At 36.0% G+C, this 25250-nt stretch overlaps 1 protein-coding gene across 1 annotated transcript; it reads left to right on the top strand.

The window, feature by feature from the left end:
* The first annotated feature begins 282 nt into the window (after positions 1 to 282).
* LOC100366932 (N-alpha-acetyltransferase 40-like) lies at positions 283 to 21787 on the top strand. The gene is made up of 8 exons (XM_002738982.3): positions 283 to 422; positions 4182 to 4226; positions 10791 to 10894; positions 13736 to 13831; positions 16198 to 16356; positions 16489 to 16572; positions 19572 to 19649; positions 21472 to 21787. The coding sequence occupies exons 1-8, from the start codon at positions 417 to 419 to the stop codon at positions 21620 to 21622; spliced, it is 723 nt and encodes a 240-aa protein (XP_002739028.1). The 5' UTR covers positions 283 to 416; the 3' UTR covers positions 21623 to 21787.
* Positions 21788 to 25250: the final 3463 nt, after the last annotated feature.

A 25250-nucleotide genomic window follows, 5' to 3' on the forward strand; every position in this document is an offset into this window, starting at 1 on the left:
CATTATGTTCTATGGAATTGTTCTAAAAATAGCAATTTTTAAGAAATATTGGGACACGTAACTCAAAAAGCATAACTGTAACACACAAAATAATGCTATTTCATTATACCATGGGACATTAGCTTCATGATTGTACATAATAAACTAATGAACATTGTCATGCGATTTATGACAAATTTTGTCAAAAATTATGACTAGGCTTCTACCTTAAATTAGTATTCATTGATTTTCAGCCCCCAAGTGACTGTGTGTAGGATTGCCGTGGAGTGCGCCATTTAACTGGAGACATTAACTTCCGAACAATCAAATCACTAAAGTCCGCGCCATTTTCGGAAGAGTTTTGTTTATTGTCATCGTGCTTGATTGTATTTATTTGTTTTCACACGTTTTATCAGTTACTTTTTTCAGCAGCTATTATGGGGGTAAGTGAACTTTATTTCCGTTATATCTCGCGACAGTGTGTTGTTCATGTACAGTTGCTGGACGATTATAATCGATCACGATCACCAGACAGCCGGGCAGTTGGGCACTGTTACGAGTAACCGTTGTTAAAATTATCATCGGGTTCATGGCTGATCTTTCCTAGTGTACTTAATAATTGTTGAGACATGTGAATGCTGTGTAATTTTGTGTTTGATCGACACTTCAATTTTCGTGTCACGTCATTACTACATCTTACATAACATAAACTACATGTGTCGGAGTAATTTCTGAATCATTTATCTGTGAAGCATTGTAATTGAAACATGCAATATTTGTTAATAGCTTTATTCATTTCGTTTTATACAAGTTCAATAATACTGTATTCTGACTTATACATTGTTGCAAAATACGGATTCTGAAGTGAGACGACGACATGAATGCGAACGTGGTAGAAACCACCGCAGTGTGTTCTTTTGTTTCAATTTTTATATTCGTCCAATTAGAAGTTTTCCCACTAATTTTCTTACACGGTCAAGAGTTTATCGATGTATATCAAGGGCATACTGCCAATTCTGTATCATTCTTACAATTTGTGTTATATCGTTGATATCGAGTTGTAAGTCTCCGGATTTCCAGCGGGTTTTCTGTTAGTGAATAAATTCTGAGTTTTCATTAAGTCGTTCTTCTGTGGTGATTGGTGCTGATTGTGTAGCAGATAATTTTGCATACTATATTTCGTTACATTTCCATATCCGCAACGTATCGTCCCCCACATTTTGGTGCAGAGAAGACCAGGATATATTGCGGATTTTGTGACAGCTATCGCGTACGGTACACCCATTATAGTATTGCAAAATGACGTCTGTTTCAAACACTTCAGCCCAATCACAATCTACAACCAAAACCGAAAATGTAGCTTCGCTTCGCTCGGCAAGGAAGGTACAACATGGTTTGGTTACAAGGAACACTAATCGATTGGAAATCCTACTCTCTGATTTTGACAACAATCACGACAAGGTGTTAGCTTTCAACGAGATCGCCGATCTGAATGAACTTATCAACGAACGACGCGCCAAACTGCAAACCGTCGACGAGGACTTACGTCTCGCTATGCATCACGAGGGTGAAGAAGAGTCAACTATCGAAAAGGAAATGGAGGAAAGCTACGATTATACTGATGAACTATCCATGAAATCACGTAGAAGGCAGCGACGCATCGACGCCATTGACCCACGCAGACAAGCACCGAACACAGGCTCCAGCGCCGGTTCAACTCCACGCAGCAACCCATCAGCTAGTACGCACAGAACTGTGAATTTGCCGAAAATTGAATTACCAACATTTTCGGGCAATGTATTGGAATGGATCACATTCTATGACACGTACAGGTCTACAATTCACGATGATAAAACACTCGGAGACATTCAACGATTCGCATATCTCAAGGGGGTATTACGAGGAGAAGCCCTACTCTTGATTTCAAGTTTACCGCTCACAGAAGTGAATTACGCCCAAGTGCTCGCACTTCTCAACGAACGTTACGGACAGAAACATATGATTATTTCTGCTCACATGGAAGCTCTTTGGCAGCTGCAGTCGCCCAATGACGATGTTACGAGTTTACTACGCTTCAATGACACGCTCGAGTCCCATATTCGCGGACTGCAAGCCCTGGGAAAAGATGAATCCATGTACGGCGAGCTACTAGTTCCCATGATACTACGTAAGTTGCCTAATAACATTTGCACACAAATTGCTAGAATCCATGGCAACAAAGCCTGGAATATTGTCGACCTGAGAAAAGCTATTACTGTCGAAATACATGCTTTACAGGCGGGCCTGACAGATGTCAACAATGAAGGTCAGACTCTTGGGGGTCAAATGTCACGACTCTCAATAACCGCTTTTCACGCGCCTACTTCTGGGTATCGTAAACAACGACATGCAGTGAGACAATGCTTATTTTGCAAAGGTTTACATAACCCCAGTGATTGCACAACAATCACCGATCCAAAAAAGAGACTTGACATAGTGAAGAGGGACAAATTATGCTACAACTGCCTTGCAAATCACTTGGTAAGCAACTGCACTTCGAAATTTAGTTGTAAACATTGCGGACGGAAACACCATTCTTCGCTTCATTTCAATGATCGCCCAGCACGGCAAACCAGCTCAAATATGTGTGTGAGCACTCCAGCCAGCGACAGAAACACAACGCAAGCACAGAGCAATGAACATTTGACAAATAGACCCATTCAAAAGCTGATACCTCTGGAGACGAACACAAATTGTCTTTCCCAAGACAAAATCAACGACACTCTAATGCCTCATGAAAGTGAGTGCTCAACGAAGAGTAACAAGATTTCTACTGACTCCCAATCTGATGTCAGCAATCGCTCTGTAAAACGAGGCAACGAGATGGTACATGTGGAAAGACCCCCCAGGAGGAAGGCTGCTGTAGCAGCATGTGACAAGATTAAGAATTTTGCCAAAAGTCTGTTGTAATAACATTCTGAGCCAGACTGTGTACTTTGTATATGTGTTATGAACATTACAACTTTTGATAACTTTTATATGAGACAATAATTTCTAATCATAGATGATGTATCAATTTGACTCATTACATCGTGGGCGGCCAGTATGTCGGAGTAATTTCTGAATCATTTATCTGTGAAGCATTGTAATTGAAACATGCAATATTTGTTAATAGCTTTATTCATTTCGTTTTATACAAGTTCAATAATACTGTATTCTGACTTATACATTGTTGCAAAATACGGATTCTGAAGTGAGACGACGACATGAATGCGAACGTGGTAGAAACCACCGCAGTGTGTTCTTTTGTTTCAATTTTTATATTCATCCAATTAGAAGTTTTCCCACTAATTTTCTTACACGGTCAAGAGTTTATCGATGTATATCAAGGGCATACTGCCAATTCTGTATCATTCTTACAATTTGTGTTATATCGTTGATATCGAGTTGTAAGTCTCCGGATTTCCAGCGGGTTTTCCGTTAGTGAATAAATTCTGAGTTTTCATTAAGTCGTTCTTCTGTGGTGATTGGTGCTGATTGTGTAGCAGATAATTTTGCATACTATATTTCGTTACATTTCCATATCCGCAACGTATCGTCCCCCACAACATGGCCTCTACGAAGCGTTATTCATATTCCCAAAACATTTGAAACACTTAACAGACATTTCTCTCTCTTCTGAAAGCTGGCGCAGTGAACATGAGCTGGGCCGAAATCGTTTCAAAAAAAGAGCCAACCGAAAAAAAAAATCGTTAAATGACGCAGTATTAAAAGTATAGTGCAAGAGTGTGGCTTCCTCTAATCTTTGTTATTATGTGCTGCACTTTTAATTTGGCTAGAGGCGGTTACCGGGAAACAGTTGACTCTTTCAGGACGGCGCACTTTTAATTCAGCTGGAGTTGGATACCCAGAAACAGTTGACTCTTTCAGGATGGCACACTTTTAATTTATATTCAGGATGGATGGGCGTAGCTACAACATGAGAAATATCTCAAATTTACTCTGATATGGGTACTGGTAATCATTTTCAACAACAAAATCAATAACTGTCTATTTCAATGGAACGCAAAGTCAAAACAAGAAATGTGTTAGTGGGCTTTTCACAGGCACTTTAAAGGCAAACACCAATCCTCCAATTCCTTGTTACTTTATGAGGGCTCATATTTTATAACACATTGATGGGACTATATGTTATAGATTATATTTTTGTTTTTTTTATTCAGAGAAAATCAGCAAAAGGAAAAGAAAAGAAGATGAAGAGAAAGGAGGTATTATTGATAATACTTTTATAATTGTTACAGTAGTTTCATAGCCACATTGATACAACACATCAACACATTCAGGCTGCATTACATGTGCATTGAGTCTCACTCACTCAGCACCAGGGGTGAATTTAAGAGATATTCATTTTCAAGGCCATAATGTACTTGATGATGTTGTAGTAGTTGATATAGGCTCGGATTTTGATGAGAAAACTGCATGATTTTTTTTTAAATCAAAAAATTTGTTGTTTTCAAAAAATAGACTGAGCATTTGAAGAATAATTTAAGGTAGTGAGACTATTATTTGCATACTTGTTTTCATCTTCTAATTATGACCAAACGACTACAAATAGATCCAGGAAAGTATATATTTTTAGAATCGCCAGACTTCAAGCTTTTCAAAGGTGTGTTTGCCATGCCCGTATCTGCATTCTATGGTGCGTTACTCAATCAAAAGTGAAAAAATACTTTTTTTGTAAAAAAAATAATTACGCATTTATGCTGGTGATAAGAAGGTTATTTTTCACTTTTCCTAGTTGTTCAATAGTCTGGTAAATTGAATGTGTCTGGTCTGTTTTATTCAAGCAACGCGTTTTGAAAAGTAGTGTCCTGAATTTTAATTTCTGTTTTAGTCGCATTGCCCCCAACTCAAACCACAACACATTGGTAAATAATCCATGAAATAGTTTGTCTGGACACATTCAAGTTCCTCTCATTGTCACCTTAAAGCTGTGAAAATTTGGTGTTAATCCGACGACAATAAGTATACGTTATTTTTTGTTAAAGACCTTGTATTTTGAAAAACATAAACTCCTAGAAAACGTCCATGAAGTCACAGCAAAGATTTTCAAGCTTGTTTATCGGCACAAACGATTTGTTTTTCCTTCAAGGTCTGTTTTAACATGTGTAGGGGCATCCAAATGTGTAAGGCTATTGGAAACCAAAAAATAAAGGAATGGGATAGCTACAATTCGATAAAATCGACAGATGAAAACACCAAAATCAATGATTTTTTTCAGTGGCTGTGTGACCTTGTGTCTGATACATTCATATGCAAATGACTAATCTGTGAAATAAACAGGGGCGGAGACAAACCACTCAAATGTTTGGAAACACTCATTGTGTGTCAGATAGCTACTGATAACACATCCTAACATTGCTTTGTCTTGAGTTAATCTTTGAAACTTATAGACACACAGATTAAACCTGTGTTGTTGATTTTGGAAAACACTACTGAAGCTGCCTTGCTTCCCTTCAGAAAATCAACATTTTAACCAACTTACATGACATTCTAGGTTACGTTGACTTTATCAGATGAAAGTTTATAGTACATTTCATCAATTAATAAATAAATGTGAAAATCGTAATTTTCAACACAAATAATAGTCTCGCTACCTTAATGTTTAAATCTCATTGTCGAAACGAAGCTTACCCATTCACGCTAGTCACAATAAACATCATAATCTTGAATAGGCGTAAATGATCATGGTAAAACTTAAATTAGACTATTTAGGCATCAGGAAAGATTGAAATGTCTGAAAAATGACGCCAAAATATTAAAAAAGTACTGGGCAATTTCTTGGTCCCATTTTATTTTGTTAAAATAAATTTACAGGGCCAATTTACAACAGAATATGACTAAGGGGAGAGTAGGAAATCAAACGGGCGATGCACCGTGGTCATTACCGCGGTGGTGGTGGGTGCTTGCCGGCCGACCGCATTTTATGCAAATTTATGCATAGATTCCATGACGACGGCTGACCGCGGTCGTCTGCGGTAGGCTCGCACAGCAATTCACACTTATTGTCAAGACCATTAATGAACACAAAGAACTGGGAGATTAAAAGGATCACAAAGTTCCAATGAAAAATTAAACCAATTTGTCTATAATAGTTGACATTATTTTATTTGCCTGAGCCTTGGAATAAAATCCCAAAACGATCCAGAAAGACGTAGAGATCAACATACCGGATTCGGCTGATACCCCGCCCTGGGCGATCTTATGGAGGATTCGATTTTTTTTTTGGAAAAATGTGGACCAAAAGATCGCCCGGGCGATCTTTTGGCAGATATTACGAGGCCCATTTTGTCTAAAAAAAATAACCCTGCGTTGATAGAAATGGTCCAGAAAAAATAATGTTTCGCATTGACCAAATATATTCATGCAAAGTATAAATTCAAAGTGTTTTAATACATTGGTGAGAGGTCGCATTTTACGTGAACAAGAACATGCACTAAGAAGGAAAAGCAAGTCAAAGTCGAAACGGGGTGCATCATGGACATGACACAACACACGCTGCGACAACTGAGTGATTAGCGACATCATTTTGGGACGCAATTGAACTTGAAGTACTTCTTTGCGAAGTGTGTGTTGACCAAAGTTTGTCCCCAAGTCACGCGCTGAACTGGCGCGTTACCTTAGCAACCTTTTTCTTTTGCGGTCTGCATGTCGATGTATGCAACTTGTATGCAACGCTGTACTGGCTTTGAATATATCAACGTCGTTTGCTTAGTGCACTGCTTTTCTAATTACGCAAATTTGTTTACAATATTGTACCAGCTCTGAATATTTCAACTTTGTATTAAATGTTGCTTTCATGATAATTACGCAAACTCAAGTTAATTTTTGCTATTGTTAGGGCACTGACCCGGGGTATTGGGTCTGTGAATATTTCAATATTACCGACTTGATAATGCGTTGCATTCGTAATAATTACGCAAACATAAACATTGGCGCATTTAAATAATTAAAAATGATAGTAGTCAGGTATCTACGGAAAGTCGAGAAAATAGTTTAAATACTTGTGATTCACCAATGTTCCAATGGTGATTTTTTTATTCGAAATGAAGTGAACATGTAATATAAACCATACCATGCGTCAAGTTAAATTTTACTATAATATAATAAACTCTGGACAGCGCACTTCGATCACAATATTCACGTACATTTCGACTGAACTCTAATAACCACGCGTTTGAGTTCACGCACTGATATTTAAATTCGGGCCACCCAGCTTGACGCAAATCAATATAGTTACTTGTCACATGTTCAAAAAATCTTTCAACTCTCACAAATACCATGAATGCGAAGAGCTAACTGGGCGTTAACTGAAAGAGAACGTCTTTTTTGGAGAAAAAACATGTCAGTACAAGATTATGTGTACAAGGTTAGCGTTATAGAACGTACATGGCGTAACGTACATAAATCAATATAGTTACTTGTCACGTGTTCAAAAATCTTTCAACTCTCACAAATACCATGAATGCGAAGAGTTAACTAGGGGTTAACTGAAAGAGAACGTCTGTTTTGGAGAAAAAACACGTCAGTACAAGATTATGTGTACAAGGTTAGTGTTATAGAACGTACATGACCGCTTAACTCTGTGCAGGAGACATTTTAGTTTGCCCATTTCTTGTTTACCAACATTTTGTCTGGAATGCGATGCAGACAAAGATTAAACATTACTGATAACAACCAAGAGGCTCGAACCAGGAAGGATTGGATATTTTAAACTTCGTAAATAACATTCTTTTCAAGCGTAGACTTTATTCGAGTGTAATAATACGCAACAACAATTCGTATACAGCATTGGTTTTATTGAAGTTTTTAATGCTTTTCGGCTTCACAGTGAATTATTTTAGTGTCATATTTGAAATAGCGTGCTTGATACAACAGGGGGGGGGGCAAGGGTTATTTTGGTTCAACGAATTGCAATATTTTTGTGTTCGTACAACGTAAATAGAAAAAATAAATTCCGTAATTCTGTAATCACAGGCTAGACGTACAACGTAATCAAGCAAATATTTTTTTCGTACACTGTAAAAATGTGTCATTTTTCTCGTACGTACAAAAATTCACGTCCAAATAAAAAAATCGTAAAGAATAATCCAGGGAAATTACATTTTAGAAACTGTAAAAACGACTAGATGACACAATTCACTACAAAATTTAATGTCAAGACGTGAAAGGCCCTCTAACCGAATGAAGAGCATTACGAGGGTAATATGCGCATGCGTCTCTTCACACGGCGCAGCAATGGCGGAGAATTTGAGTCGGAGAGCTCTTCAGACCATTCAATGTTCCATTTGTTAACACTGTAAACTGTAAAAACGTCTTTTTTTTCTTCGTAAATTGTGAAAAGCCCTTTTTATTTCCCGTAAAACCGTACCAGCTTGCCCCCCTTGCCTCCCCTCATACAAGATGTCGGACGGGAAAATTGGGGTCTGTAAAAATGTTTGTTAGTTCAGTCAGGCAATGTGTGGACCAAAACATCGCCCACTATTTGAAACATCGCCCATGGGCGGGGTTAAGGATGGGCGGGGTATCAGCCGAATCCGGTAATATAAAATATGATCGCATTATTTTGTGAATATATATCATGCATGGTCTCAGAAAATGTTTAGAAAGATTAATGTTTCGCATGGACCAAATATAATCACGCATAAGTATAAATTCAAAGTGTTTTAATACATTGGTGAGAGGTCGCATTTTACGTGAACAAGAACATGCACTAAGAAGGAAAAGCAAGCCAAAGTCAAAACGGGGTGTATCATGGACTTGGTACAACATGCGTTGGGGAACAATTGAACTTCAAGTACTTTGCCAAACTTACTACGCGGCGATGCTGACATCAAGTGTGTGTTGACCGAAGTTTGACTCCAAGTCACGCACTGAACTGGCGCGTTGCCTTAGCAACCCTTTTTCTTTCTTGGTCCGCTCGTCCATCTGGTAAAATTGTTATTATATCCGGCGGTACTGTAATAACACAACTTGTATCCAACTCTGTATTGGCTTTGAATATTTCAACATCGTTTACTTAACGTGCTGCTTTTCTAATAATGCAAACATGTGTACAGTATTGCACAGGCTCTAAATATTTCATTTTTGCAATGTATTGCTTTTATAATAATTACGCAAACTAAGTTATTTTTATTATTGTTGGGACACTAACCCGGGCTATTGGGTCTGTGAATGTTTCAATATTACCTACTTGATAATGCGTTGCATTCGTAATTATTACGTAAATATAAACATGGGCGCATTTAAATCATTGAAAAAGATAGTCAGGTCCCGGAGTCAGGTGTCTATTAAACGAAAGTCGAGAAAATATTTTACATACTTTTATTCGAAATAAAGTGAACATGTGTTAAACATTAACCATACAATAACATACAATATCATGCGTAAAGTTAATTTGTTCTATAATAAACTTGCAGCACACTTCGATCGCATTATTCGTGTACATTTTGACTGAACTCTAATAACCACGTGTTTGAATTACGTGCGACAATGGGCAATGAGTTCACGCACTGACATTTAAATTCGGGCCACCCAGTTTGATGCAAAACGATATAGTTCCTTAACATTTGTTCAAAAAATCTGTAAACTCTCACAAATACCATGTACGCGAAAAGTTAACTGAAAGGCAACGTCGCTTTTTACAAAAAAAAACACGTCAATACAAGATTATGTGTGCAAGGTTAGATTTATAGAACGTACATGACCACTTAACTCTGTTTTTTTTTTTTAATAATCATGTCGCATGTGAAAAACACAGTAGACATTTTAGTTCGTCCATTTCTTATTTACCGATCTTGAACTTTTTGTCTGGAATGCGATACAGGCAAAGAATAAACATTAATGATACCCACCGTTGTCAAATCAACAAGAGGCTCGAATCAGGAAGGCTCGGCTATTTAAAACTTCGTAAATAACATTCTTTTCAAGTGGTAGACTTTATTCAAGTGTAACAAAAGTGAAATGTATGGACGAGTCATAATACTCGTACCTTCGAAAGTTACGACTTTTACTTTTGGAATTGGTGATAAATACATGCATAAAATACAACATATACCATTGTTTCACGCAACAACAATTCGTATACAGCATTGGACTTATGGATTTTTATATTAATAAAATACGTGGGCCGATAATATTACCATATGCTTAGTATTTCCATGCCAGCGATGCTCGTAACCTGCTCTATTTAAAAACAGCTATTTGAAACAGACTCGTGGAATCACAAGGGAAACTGTTAAGTACGTATTACACACCTTTCCTAAGACCGCGGTTGCAACCGGTACCGCGGTAGAGACCCCTAATTATAATCAGTCCGCGGCTCTCCCCAGTGTACCGCGGAGAGCCGCCTTCGTTACTACGGTGAACCGCCCGTTTGATTTCCTACTCTCCCCTAACATGAACGCAACTGTCCTAATCTTTCTGCAAACACAAGGAATTAAAAATGTTGGCACGTGGCGAGATCCTGTAACATGAACATAGTAGTAGAATGTGTTGTGTTTGCTGTATTTAGTAACACTTGGTCAAGATTGTCTCTTGTGTTTACATTAACAACAGTTTTTATCTGATCATCTTTAAAGTTGGCAACCTTATAAATTGCTATGAAACCAAGTTCAATTTTAGTGTGGTGCAAACTTAAGAAGTTAATTTTTCAAGATTCCAAGTAAAATGCTTCATGATACCCCATACCCCATACCCCCCAACACTGCAAATTTGGTATTCCACTCATGTTTTTTTAATGACATAAAATATAATTGTTTCTTCTCAAATAGGAGAGTGCTAAACTTGCTGTGAGTCAAGCTAAAGTAGATGCTGCTAACAAACTGGAAGATCCAATGAATAGTCTAGGTATATTCAAGAAATTTGACAGAAATGGGTAAGATCTCCTGCTCTTTACTTCATTAGTTGGCAACATACAATAAATGCAACAACTTAGATATCATGAAACTGACAACTGTTTGATTTCTTCACACTGGCCAGGTGTAGCAATTACCAATTGTCTTGTTTCATCAATAATATTAATGTTTCTCTGCAATCAAATTTTGCTTACATATTTTATTATTTGGGAACTCAGCTATTTATACAGTTCATGTTTTATTCTTTGAGGGATGTTGAGATTAACACAGTATGTGTAATACTATTCTTTGAGGGATGTTGAGATTAACACAGTATGTGTAATACTATTCTTTGAGGGATGTTGAGATTAACACAGTATGTGTAATACTATTCTTTGAGGGATGTTGAGATTAACACAGTATGTGTAATACTATTCTTTGAGGGATGTTGAGATTAACACAGTATGTGTAATACTATTCTTTGAGGGATGTTGAGATTAACACAGTATGTGTAATACTATTCTTTTTCATTCTTCACTGATAATTTTTTTTTTTAATTTTCATTTGAACCATTATTCACAATTTGCACTTTAGTCTTGTATATGCTGTACTAAACTATTTTTAATCTTTCACCAAACGAACCACACCCCGTGACATCATGGGTTAAGGGTTTCATATATAGAAGTTATTGAGTATTTATTAGTATTCTTCACAATGCAATAAAAGATCATGGACGCTTGATGTACATCATTTACATACATACCTACTCTTGTTTTCACCTTTATATATTACATACTTTTGAAAAAGTATTATGTTTGAAAATTGATATTTATGCAATGCTTGTTTCAAATTCAGTGATTTACCTTCTCAAATGAATCTATGATAATGAGAAACCAACGTGATCAATTTTATCAAAAAAAAAGTAATAATTTGTCCATGTTCATAATTTGTAATACATTTGATAAATAATAAAAAATAATGAGTTGATTTGTAAAGCAGTTACTAAATGATAGCCATGTGCAAGGGAATTGACATCCTGTGGAAATGGGTGAACTCAGCACCCGCGTTGACATTACAGTACAACCCATTTTGTACATTACAATATTGTTACATGAAACAATTCTTAAAAAAATATTACAAGAATACAAGGTACAGAAATACCCACAATGCACTATTTCCCTATGTAACTTCACATGTTTGTTCTCCTTTACATGCAATCTGCAATTTTTCTTTTATATAATCTGTACTTATTGTAACAGAATTCAGAATATTAAAGATCTCTGAGATGACTGGTTTCCTTTATATGTAACTTGGTTTCAAAACAAATTGAGAGTGGAGTGTGGTATACTATACCCAATAAATAGTTCTAACAACTATAGGTTTACAGTGCAGTGTTCACAACTATAGGTTTACAGTGCAGTGTTTACAACTATAGTTTACAGTGTAGTGTTTACAACTATAGGTTTACAGTGTAGTGTTTACAACTATAGGTTTACAGTGCAGTGTTTACAACTATAGGATTACAGTGTAGTGTTTACAACTATAGGATTACAGTGCAGTGTTTACAACTATAGGTTTACAGTGTAGTGTTTACAACTATAGGTTTACAGTGCAGTGTTTACAACTATAGGTTTACAGTGCAGTGTTTACAACTATAGGATTACAGTGTAGTGTTTACAACTATAGGATTACAGTGTAGTGTTTACAACTATAGGATTACAGTGCAGTGTTTACAACTATAGGTTTACAGTGTAGTGTTTACAACTATAGGATTACAGTGCAGTGTTTACAACTATAGGTTTACAGTGCAGTGTTTACAACTATAGGTTTACAGTGTAGTGTTTACAACTATAGGTTTACAGTGCAGTGTTTACAACTATAGGTTTACAGTGTAGTGTTTACAACTATAGGTTTACAGTGTAGTGTTTACAACTATAGGTTTACAGTGTAGTGTTTACAACTATAGGTTTACAGTGTAGTGTTTACAACTATAGGTTTACAGTGTAGTGTTTACAGTGTAGTGTTTACAACTATAGGTTTACAGTGCAGTGTTTACAACTATAGGTTTACAGTGTAGTGTTTACAACTATAGGTTTACAGTGTAGTGTTTACAACTCTAGGTTTACAGTGTAGTGTTTACAACTCTAGGTTGAACAAAATCCATGAATGAGCAGTGCAGTGATTTTGTTCAAACTTGGTATATATATTGGTCATTATAGGACCTTGATGCACATCATTTTGTTTTTCAGATGAGAGTCAAAATGGCCGATTGGTGGCCATTTTGTTTTAATGAATGTGTCATATCTCTGACTTGCTTTGACTAATTATGTTCAAATTTTAAATATTTATTATACATCATGTCATAGATATATTGGTTTGACGATCCTATCAAAAATAGCCGAATTGTGGCCATTTTTGTACTAAAAAATCATCAAATATCAAGCATTTCTGGCATTTATGGATGGATTTTGTTCAAACTTGGTACATACATTAGACATTATGGGTTCCTGATGCACGTCATTTTATTTTTCAAAATGGATGACTGGCGGCCATTTTGTTTTAATGTATGGGCTCCTAGAGCCATATCTCTGACATGCTTTGACTGATTATCTTCAAATTTTATATATTCATTGTACATCATTTTATAGATATATACATGTATTCAAAATGGCTGATTTTGTTTTAAATAGCTATTTAATATTGTTCCAGAGCAATATCTCTCAATATGGACAAGTCCTCGTTTCATGATCAGATACAAATGTCAATCATTTTTTTGTTAAACAATCATCATAATCATATTCCTGACATGGTTATATTCCAACTATATATCTTAAATTCGATAACTAACAGGGACTGTGCCATGCATGGCTTGTTTATTTTAGAATGAATCTGACAATAGAATGTAAAAAAGTAACAGATTTAGAAAAAGATACAACAGAATGGGCTTTTGGATTGACAAAGTCCAACATGCAAGAATTGTAAGTATATGAGCATAGTTTGTTAGTTTGTATTGTATTAAATCATTTTTCAAATATATGTAGTACCAGATGAAGATCATTGCCATGGTTACCAATAGAGACTACTCATCTCTGTCTAATGGTTTGTTGTAATCTGTTTTATTGTCAGCAAAAGTTGAAATTTCATAAAAATGACATTTAACTTTGGCTGAAGAAAAATTGCTTTCTATAACTCTACCCATAGTTTTGTGAAACTTTTATTTTGTGCAAATTAGTTTATCTTACAGTCGTTCTGAGAATTATTCTGACAGTCAGTTAGCAAAATGACTTGCAACTTTGCAAAACACTTTGGTCTTTTCCAATCTAGACTTGTCGGTGCAACTTGATTGATGGGCGTGTGGTTTTTGAGATTACTATTTCATAGGGGTTGTGGGCATAGTAAATTACAAGTATTATCTTGCGTGCTTATACAGCAACCATTCTTTATTTATTTTTTATTAGTCCCAGTTCGGACGGAGTCCGAAAACGGGGACTTATGTTTTGCCCTGTGTGCGTCCGTCCGTCCGTCCGTGATCACCTCTATCTCGAACATGCATGGACCGATTATGTTCAAACTTCACTCATACATCACACATTATATGGGACATATGCACATGCATTTTTTTCATGATCCGATTAACGATAGCCGAATAGCGGCCATTTTAAGGCCGAAAATGCATCAAAATCGCACATTTTCACCATTCCGGACCCGGATCTCAGTTATGCATGGACGGATTTCGTTCAAATTTGGTACATACATTAAACATAATAGGACCTTGATGCACGTCATTTTTTTTTTCGGATCAAGTTTGAAATGGCCGACTGGCGGCCATTTTGTTTTAAAGAATTCAGTTCTGGATCCATATCCGAGACATGTCTGGATTGATCAAGTTCAAACTTCACACACACAAGGTACATCATGTCACAAATATGTATGTGCATTTGTTTCATGATCCCATTAACGATAGCCAAATGGCGGCCGCTTTAAGGCCGAAAATGCATTGAAATTGCACATTTTCACCATTCCAAACCCGGATCTCAGTTATGCATGGACGGATTTCATTCAAATTTGGTACTTACATTAAACATAATAGGACCTTGATGTACGTCATTTTTTTTTCCGGATCAAGTTCGAAATGGCCGACTGGCGGCCATTTTCTTAAAGAATTCAGTTCTGGATCCGTATCCAAGACATGTCTGGATTGATCAAGTTCAAACTTCACACACACATGGTGCATCATGTCACAAATAGATATGTGCATTTGTTTCATGATCCGCTTAACAATAGCTGAATGATGGCCATTTTAAGACCGAAAATGCATTAAAATCACGTATTTTCACAATTCCGGAACCAGATCTCAGTCATGCATAGATGGATTTTGTTCAGATTTAGTACAATGTGCTGTACATATGCAGGTGCATTTCGGTCATGATCTGCTTTGAATGTATATGTCACTCAAATATGAACGGAACGGGGACGTGTCATTGACAATGACTTGTTCTAATTATTTTCGTTAATTTTAAAAATTGCAAGTTGGGTGTTAAATTTGTCAACAAATCTCTCGCTCATTTTAGTCAGTTGTACCTGTTACAAAAATGGGCTAGACATGATAACGGTCGTTATACCCTCGTCATTTTCAGTTGAAAAAGTGATTTGCAAAGTCCATCTAACCATTATAATCTAGTTTTCTGTTCGTGTATCCCGGACGTACTCTCTCACCTTGGTATAAAATCTGAATTTAATACATAATGCACCAGTAATGTAAAAACATCTTTTAGTTTGGCTCAAAACTATCTTGAAACTGCAGTTTGTCCAATGCCAAGAAACTTTACTTTGAGCTTTCCCGCCAACGACGAGTTCATTAATACCTGGGGCTACTCAACACTGGGGAGTTGTTTTGTATATTGCGCTATGTCAGGTGGACTCAGATGGGTATAACAATTTAAAATAACACTTTGAATGCATATACAATATATAGCCCGTTAATGTATGGTAACCAACTCATGTTGTTTTGAAAACAGTGTTTTACCTGCATCTAGCAAGATAATGGAATGACCCCAACTGTGGGCTTTCCAATACAATGCTGCCATCAAGTCTAGATTGGAAAAGACCCAAGTGTTTTGCAAAGTTCCAAGATATATTGCTAACTGACTGTCAGAATAATTCTCAGAACGGCTGTAATTTTATTTTCATGTTTCTTCCCAAATGACTTATTGTTCAGTTACTGGAAATATCAAATTTTTTTGTCTGTTTTATTTGCCTGTTTTATGTAGTCTCTGAATGAAATGACAGATGTCATGTTGTTGGTGAAATAAATAACTAATTTAAGCTACATTTTACATTCCAGTTATGAAGCAAGTAGTTGGGGATGGCGTGATAGAGTGAAGAAGGAAGAGCTGTCAGATGACAGAGCGTGGTACTTAGTAGCTAGAGATTCAGATGGATTAGCTGTAGCATTTGTACATTTTAGATTTGATATAGATTATGATGATGAAGTCTTATATTGGTATGTCCAACTTTTGATAACTTGTTATTTTGGGTCGTCAAATTTGTTATGTGCCCCACGGATGATAATAAACATGATTCACCACTTGAATCTGAATGCTCAAAATGCTCAAAAGTATTTGTTTTATTTCAGTTATGAAATCCAGATTGAGAAAGCTGTAAGAAGGAAGGGACTTGGAAAATTTCTCATGCAGATTTTAGGACTCATAGCCCTGAAGTAAGTTAGTGTATGGTGAATTTGATGGAGTTTCATGCCTCGCTTTTCTGTAATGATACATGTCTAGGTCACTAGTAGCATAGTGGTTGTCGCATCAGACTCATGATCGGTAGACCCAAGTTCAAATCCTACCTTAGGCTGAACATCAAAGGGTCGACCCTTACCCTTGGTGAGTGTGCCATAGACTCAATGGGAAAGCCAATTCCACTGCCTGAGATTCATTCACTAATGAATGCGAATTTGGGGGAACCTTGGTTAAGGTCCGCAGGTGCTTGTGTTCGACAGGGCCTGGTTGACACCAGGACAGCGCATTAAAATTGCCATTTGATAGGGAGATGGCCACACAGCCCTGTCATGTAGTCCCAAATAGGAAATGACTTCTGTGGCAAAATGCACTATGTGTCAGCACTAGCACTTGCAATTTGCACTTACAAAAAAAAAAGTCAGGAGAGACAACAGTGACATTCAGTCCGGAACTGTCACCTGGTGCAAAAAAAACATGTCTAGGAATTACTGTAATACTGAGAATTAATATATCGTACTTCCCTGAGCATAAGCCCTTCCCCGAGTATAAGCCACATTTAACAGGTGGAGGGCATCCCGAGTATAGGCCCAGGGTGTTTTAACCGGGCGCCGCAACGACATTTATTACAAATATGCATGTAAAAAGTGTATTTCATTGAATAATAATCATGATTATTATAGTAGTTTGGTTCCTGCTTTTACGAGAAAACTCGTATTAATTTCAGAGTACATGGCCGGCGAACGTACAGAACATGGTTTGAACCTCTTATTTACTCAGGATGAACCCCGTGATGTTGCAATACTGAAGCAATCCATATTTCTTTTGAGTAGTATTTTTACAAACGCCAAACATGTGATCGTCAAGTCGTGAAACCTGATCATTGAACATCATTTTACTTTTCCGAATAATCGTGTCCATTGAGACTATCGTGAATGTGAACGAGCAAACTATTCTTCGACATGATTTGTTGGCGACCGTGAAAAGTTTAAATACATCCTCCACCCTCAGTTTACCTTTCGAAAATTGAGAATCAACAGCTTCAGGGAAAAATCATCGTTTTTTGTCGAAATCAGATCGCATTTTAACATCGCGGTAATTCACTTTCGCATCGCGTTGAAAAAATGACTTCGTCAATAATCGGAAAACTTCGTCTGTATGACACAGCATTTTGATTGGTTAACGAAAGACGTAAGTTGTTCAGGTCAAATCATGATGCAAAACAGCATGGCGGAAATTGCATTGTATCAAGAGTTTGCATTCCACAACGAAGATATTGACGATAGAGTTTTGCCTTTGACTGTTTTCCCACAGACCCTACCCATTTTTGCACCGTAAATTCAGACCGTATGTAAACCGTATTTTAATAAAACATGTGTATTTTTATGAACATGTTTGTTTCTTCATTTTAAAAAGTGTCCTTGCAATCAAAAAGACATAATATTTCTCCAAACAGGCGCTGTGAACGAAAAATGTAATATGGATAATTTTTCGTGGTTGGAAATATGGTTACAATTTTAAACCCCTCAAAAAATGATCTTTTCTGAGTTGGTCCTTGAGTAAAAGCCCACCCCCTAATTTTCCCGATTTTACATGTTCAGGCCCCTGGGCTTATACTCAGAGAAGTACGGTATGTCTAGGTAGTCCTACTGTAATACTAGGAATTAATGTATGTCTAGGGAGTTGTAATAATATTGTACCATACTCGACCACGTTAGCAAATGACCACTTTTAATTCACCATGTGACAGATTGAGGGGGATATTATTTCTTTCAGGGAAAATAATTAGTTGCGTCATCATTGTCTTTTACAATAAGGAAACAGAAATGGTCACAAAAAATATGAACATTTTATTACAATATTAATTATATTAGTCTGTTGGAACACAGTCAAAGTCTTAATCATTATCTCCACTGACGAATGTGTTGGCTCATACGCATACTCTCAATGAAAAGCATGATTTGACCTGCAAAAACGTCCTTTGACCTAATAGGTCAAGTCTGCTGTGTTGTACCAACGCAATTCTTTGGAAATTCCCGAAGACTTTCTGGTAACGTAATGCAGAAGTGAATTATCGTTATCAAAGTACATAGTAACTAGCAATTTTTGATAGGTAAACTGAATATGACATCAAATGATTACCGCATTTTACTTTTATTAACAGATTGTCAAAGCGTAGTTTACGCACGGTTACCCTGGTCGACGCATACACAGCATATTCACGGTGGTCGATATCCATGCTGTATCATATACAAACACTTCATAATAATAATAATAATGCATCTGCTTGGAGTGCTCTTTTCAATACTGGAATGCTGAATGTTTCTTTCATACGCAATCATGAATATACATAAAATAAGATTTCAACATTGACTAGATTTATAATTTTATAAGTGTAATTCTCACATATAGCTGTGCACAGGATGGCAGTTAGGTTTATACAACCATGAATGTTAAAAAAGCATCCATAATAAAACTCAATAAAATTAAATTACTGCTCTTTAACTCTCTCAAATTGTATATTTGTATGCATCCAGCTCTGCGAGGCGGACCTGCAAAATTGGCATGATTGAGTGTCATAATAATGTTTTAAGATTTATTTGGTATAATACAAATGTTTACCCAAACAGAGGTGGACATGCAGTTTTAGGGACCCTCAGCAATCATGGTCAACTTCTGCTTCGCTAACAGTGAACTCTTCGGGTTGTTGAAACTGTATGTCCACCTCTGTTGGGATAAACATTTGTATAATGATGGATGGATGAGCTATTCAAATTTCATTTCCCACGATGCACTGGTTTGACTTTTAGTATACCAAGATATCATATTGCAGTAAAAAAAGATGCATTTTTCTCAACACCTACATTGACAGAAAACGTATGTCTGGCTACAGATGATGTGTTGCTATAGTAACAATCATTTCCAGAATACAGATTCAATGTTGAATAGACTTGTAACCATTTTTATTTAAATTCAGGGCAGAAATGAAGAAAGTGATGCTGACTGTATTCAAGAGTAATAACACAGCAAATCAGTTTTTTAAGAAAGTATTAAAGTAAGTTGTAATATATTGTGAAATTATGTAAATAAAAAAAGGCCAAAAAACAACTTGTTTTGCAGAACTACCACTAGAAAATTTCTGAATGTACAGATAGTTTTGATGTTTTGGGGGAGATTGCGGCAAAACATCTAGCTCAAATTTGTTATTGGTAGCACTATTGTAAGATATGTATACCGTAATACGTCAAAATACAGTTTACAAAGCTTTTCCATGCTTGATTAGTCCCTGCTTGGACAAAGTCTGAAAACAGGGACTATTAATTTGGGTTCCATTCGTTTGTGTGTCCGTCCTGAGTCAGCCTAGGTGGGGACACCCTTTGACCGATCTTGTTCAAACTTGGCATACAGAAAATGACCTACATATGCACGCTAATTTTCGTTATGATTCAAAAGTGATCATGCATATTGGGTTATAGGTGCAGGACATTTTTTTTTCGAGAGTTGGTTCTCAAAATTGGCAGACTGGTCATTTTTTTTTTCCATTTTCTAAAGATATGGCCTGATTCAGTTCAATGTTTGTACATGGCTACTATACTTCAAGATAACACAACATCATGTTTTGTTTTGAGATTTGATCAAATTTGTCGAAATGGCGGCCATTTTGTTTAATATCTTAAAATCACAGTCAGTAACTAGTCCGGAACTGTGTTTCTCGGAGCTGAACAGGATGATTTCAATCAAACTTTGTATGGTGATCATGCATATTGGGTTATAGGTGCATGTCACTGTTTTTTCAAGATTTGGTCCAAGATGGCCGACTGACAGCCATTTTGTTTTTTTCCCATTTTCAAGCTGATTCCTTCATAAGATATGGCCTGATTCAGTTCAAAGTTTGTACATATGTACTATACTTCAAGATAACAACATCATGTTTTGTTTTGAGATTTGATCAAATTTGTCAAAATGGCGGCCATTTTGTTTAATATCTTAATATCACAGTCTGTAACATGTCCGGAACTTTTCTCAGCTGAATATGGCAATTTCAATCAAACTTTGTATGATCATGTATATTGGGTTACATGTGGACGTTTTTTTTTCTCTCAAAATTTGGACTAAAATGGCCAACTGGCGGCCATTTTTTTTCTTTCCTTTTTTGTGCCATTCCTCTGAAAGATATGGCCTGATTCAGTTCAAAGTTTGTACATAGATAGTATACTGCAATGTTACACAACAATATGTTTTGACTTGAGATTTGATCAAATTTGTCAAAATCGTGGCCATTTTGTCCAAAAAAACGTAAAATATCATTCTGTAACATGTCCGGAACTGTTTCTTGGAGCGATATGGCCTGATTCAGTTAAAAGTTGAATAGGGCATTTTCGATCAAACTTTGTTTGATGATCTTCCATATTAGGTTACGGTGCAAGCCATATTTCTTTTGGAGATACTTGAACAATACACGACTGGCTGCGTTTTTCTTTCATGCTATTTCCTCTGTAAGATATAGTCCAATTCAGTTCAAAGTTTCCACTTAGGTACTATACTGACAGTAACACATTGATCTTTCATTTCTACATGTCACTTGTACTGAACATTTACATTGACTACAGCTAATACTTAATGGGGACTATGTATTATCAATGCTTGTTTTCTTTAATTCTAAACCAACCTTCATCCTATTTAACTAACTTATTTAGAAGCTGTGAAAAGTAGAGTTTTTTGTGCATTTTTTAAATTAAATTCTCTGCACTTCATGTATATGTGTGCGTCACCTGTAGAATTGGTTTGTGTTCTATAACCACAGGAAATTAACCAGCATTTTCATTAAGGAAGAAAACTTATAATTTTCCAAGTGCTTCTTTTTTGATTTTATACAGATATGAGATCGACGAGACTGATCAAAGTTCATTGTATCCGCTAGATGACTATGATTATGAAATCCTGAGTAAACCGATTACACTGCCAAAAAAAACAGTGTCTTCACCTGGAGAACAGAATGGAGCCACGGCTGTAGAGACAGCATCATAGAAAATTGATTACATCAATAATAGGATGTCTCCTATCTACTGATATTTTTAATTATGTTTTTCTGACCTTCATATGAACTCTTCTACTGCAAAGTACATTAATGTTCACATTCACTCATCCAATATTAAAACTTAACTGAATAAATTAATGTTTGACAACTCTTCACACAGTGAATAATTAAAGAAAAAGTCAAGGCTAAATACTTAATACCAGATGAAAGAGCTCGCCAAATGTAAGAACATGCAATTAACAGTTTTTTTATATCACTTTTTATGTTCTCGATATTAAACTTTTCATTAATTTGCGTAGTCCACCATCTTGATTCTTCAGCAAAGGATGATGGGTAAAGTATGACATTATATCCACTGTTGTAAATTGAGAAAATGATTGCATCTATAACTTCAAAAGTTGAACTTCAAATTGGCTGAAAGTTTAGAACATGGCATCACCCATGTACCGGTGCCAAACATGCATATAAAATAGTTGTCATCGCAATGGAAATAAAAATATTATGTTTCTTTTCTACCATATGCTTAAATTTCCTTATATTGTATACATTCTATATTCTATATTTCACAACTAAAATAAAGATTTTTATGTTTTTGGAAATATCCTCAATTTATGTGTATTTGTAACATTCTAATTTCCATTACTATAATTATATACACGAGTTATATGCACACTGAGAATTTGAACTAATTCGCATCAGTATTTCTCACGCGAAAGATGAAAGTATTTTCTCAATTTTTCACAACAGTGGATATGATGTCACACTTTATCCACAATCCTTTGCTGGAGAATCAAGATGACAGACTACATAATACTGATGAACAATTGAATATCTAGAGAATGAAAAATGATATAAAAAAACTGAATTGCATTCTCCTACAATTATGGAGCTCTTTTTTAGGGGTCATTATGTTGTTTGGATTGATGTTATCTTTAAAGTGCCGGTGCAATGCCACCCTCACGTTTCCCATCTTAGGTCTGTGTCCCACTGAAATGGGCAGTTACTGATTTTTTTGCTGAAAATGATTACTCGTATCCAAGTAAGTAAATTTGGGATATTTCTCGTGTTCTAGCCATGCCCACCTATCCCGAAACGGTCAACTGTTTCCGGATTTCCGACTTGCAACCAAATGACAAAATGTGAGAGGAAGTCATACCCCTGAGCCGTAATAACACTGGTCATTTAGTATACATACTTTTAAACGATATACATTTTTCGGTCGGCGTTTTTTCTTTTTTTTATTTTATTTTTTGAAAGAGAGTTTTTAGTTGTGTTGTAGGCAGTTACAGTGAAACGATAGTCATAGTGTAAGTATTCACACGTTTCTAATCGATCCGAAAGTGCGACATCAGTGGACGAAAGCTACTTAACCTCAGATTCTTTTTTTTGTTGAAAAAACTGTCCTCCATGACAAAACAACTAGGTTTAAAGAGAAACGCCGACAATGTAAACCTGGCACAATACTTTTGAAAGAAAAAGATTACGGACCAGCCCATGATCACCGAGGCGGTTTTTAAAAGAGAGAGAGATGTCCGGCAAGTGTTCCAAATGAGTTTACTTTTTTTGCGACCCTGATTATCGTTTTATAGAGACCATTTAGTCCCTCTTAAGTAAAAAGGTAGCAATAATTTTGACAGTGACACGAAAACGAAGCGTCAGACAAACAGGAAATTACACAGCCCTTACACACTGCTAATTGTTTTCATTTTCGAAGGCTAAAAGTTTCTGAATTGTTGGTGATGAATGTTGAATTCACACCTCTGTTCTTTTTTTACCTTAATGCTTGCAGCTTGATCTGCATAATAATTTATGAAATAAGAATCCGGGCTTGGTCAAGGTGTTTCCACCAAGTAAAATTTTAATATTATAATTATGACAATCATGCTAACTCAAATCCACTCTGAATTTATCTGTATGTGTGTCGATCTCGATTATTTTTGTTATCCAATTAAACGGCGCTTTTAACGCACTTGCCCTCGTCGTGACCCGACGCATTCACCTATTTCAACAAAATGTCAATTTATTTACACGCCAACCCATTTACTCAACCCCATGCAACAAAAATTGATATTCCGTGTTCATTATGGTCCATTCTTCCTCGACGAACAAGTACATAAGTGACAATTTAGTCAAAGACGAGAAAACTGCACAAGAAATCTGCCTTATTTACACTTATCAGCAATGCAAGCTGCCATGCGACTTCCCCTTCTGACGTCACAAGGGGAATTTCTGTATGCTAATGAGGAGCCTCGTTTTAAAATACACAAAAATAAAGTTTAAAACACTTTTTTTCACTTAAAAAAATAATTCATGCTTAGAAACATAAAAATTAATATTTATGTATCAATGGATAATTTTAGGCGTGAAAATAGCAGCCAATTCACAGGCACTTTAAATAATACCAGCTCACATCAGTGAAAAATTAAATAGTGAATTAAAGTGGTGTTTTGAAATAATCCAGACAGAAATTAGTTAAACTACCGGTAACTTGAAATGTGTGGTACTAAAACTAGTAGCTGTATGTTATAAAAGCTAGGATTAGACTGATATCTTGACTGTACAGTACATCTGTATTGATACCTATGACAAGAGATGGTTATCAGCACGCTAAGCTGTACCACTGACGTTCAAATATTTGGCATGACCCAACGAGATAATTCAGTCACACATTGAATCAACAATCAATGCAGTTGGTATATCAATATAGTGATCTTTAAAAACATCTTCTTTCTGTAGTTATGGAATTCACATTCTATGAACAAAATAAAATCTTTTTCTTAAGGTCGACCTCCCCAGCAATCTGGCTCAATTTAATATGGGGGGGGAGGGGGGCTTTTTTGTACACTGAACAAATGCTCATTTGTGTACACATGGAGGTAAACACAGACTGTTTTTACCTCCATGTTGGAAGGTACTAACATGACAGAAGGGCCCACAACGCCTCTCAAGTGGCCATTTAAGCTTCTTATCTGGCTTATTTTCTTTTGTTTCAACCCAAGTTAATCGTGATAAGGACATTGTCTAGCTCATCTTTGATGTCGATGATAGCTTGCGATTGTTTACACAAGTAACGAGTTAGCACAATATGATACATCCGCGACCATAAAATATATGCGCATTATGAAACTAAGATATAACCGGAAATTCAACAGATGAACCAAACAAGCAGCCTATCGGCTGAGATAGCTCCGCACATTTCAATTAAAGAACTGAAGACATCATTAGAAAATGAACAATATGTATAGTATCAAAGCAATTGAACTTGCGGTTTTCAACAAGAAAGTTGAAAATATCAGTTTTTACCAAAAATTACAAAAATATTCATGAAAATTAGAGAATTAAAGATATCATTACAAAATGAACAAATCTGAGAGAAGTCCACATGTAGTACCTATATATGTAATATCAAAACAATTGGACTTGTGGTTTTTAACAAGAAGTTGAAAATATCACTTTTTACCAAAAATGACAAAAATATTCATGAAAATTAGAGAATTAAAGATATTACAAAATGAACAAATCTGAGAGAGGTCCACATGTAGTACCTATATATGTAATATCAAAGCAATTGAACTTTTGGTTTTTAACAAGAATTCGAAAATATCACTTTTTACCAAA

The sequence above is a fragment of the Saccoglossus kowalevskii genome, chromosome 2, assembly GCF_978046115.1.
Source record: "Saccoglossus kowalevskii chromosome 2, keSacKowa6.1, whole genome shotgun sequence".
Taxonomy (NCBI): Eukaryota; Metazoa; Hemichordata; class Enteropneusta; family Harrimaniidae; genus Saccoglossus; species Saccoglossus kowalevskii.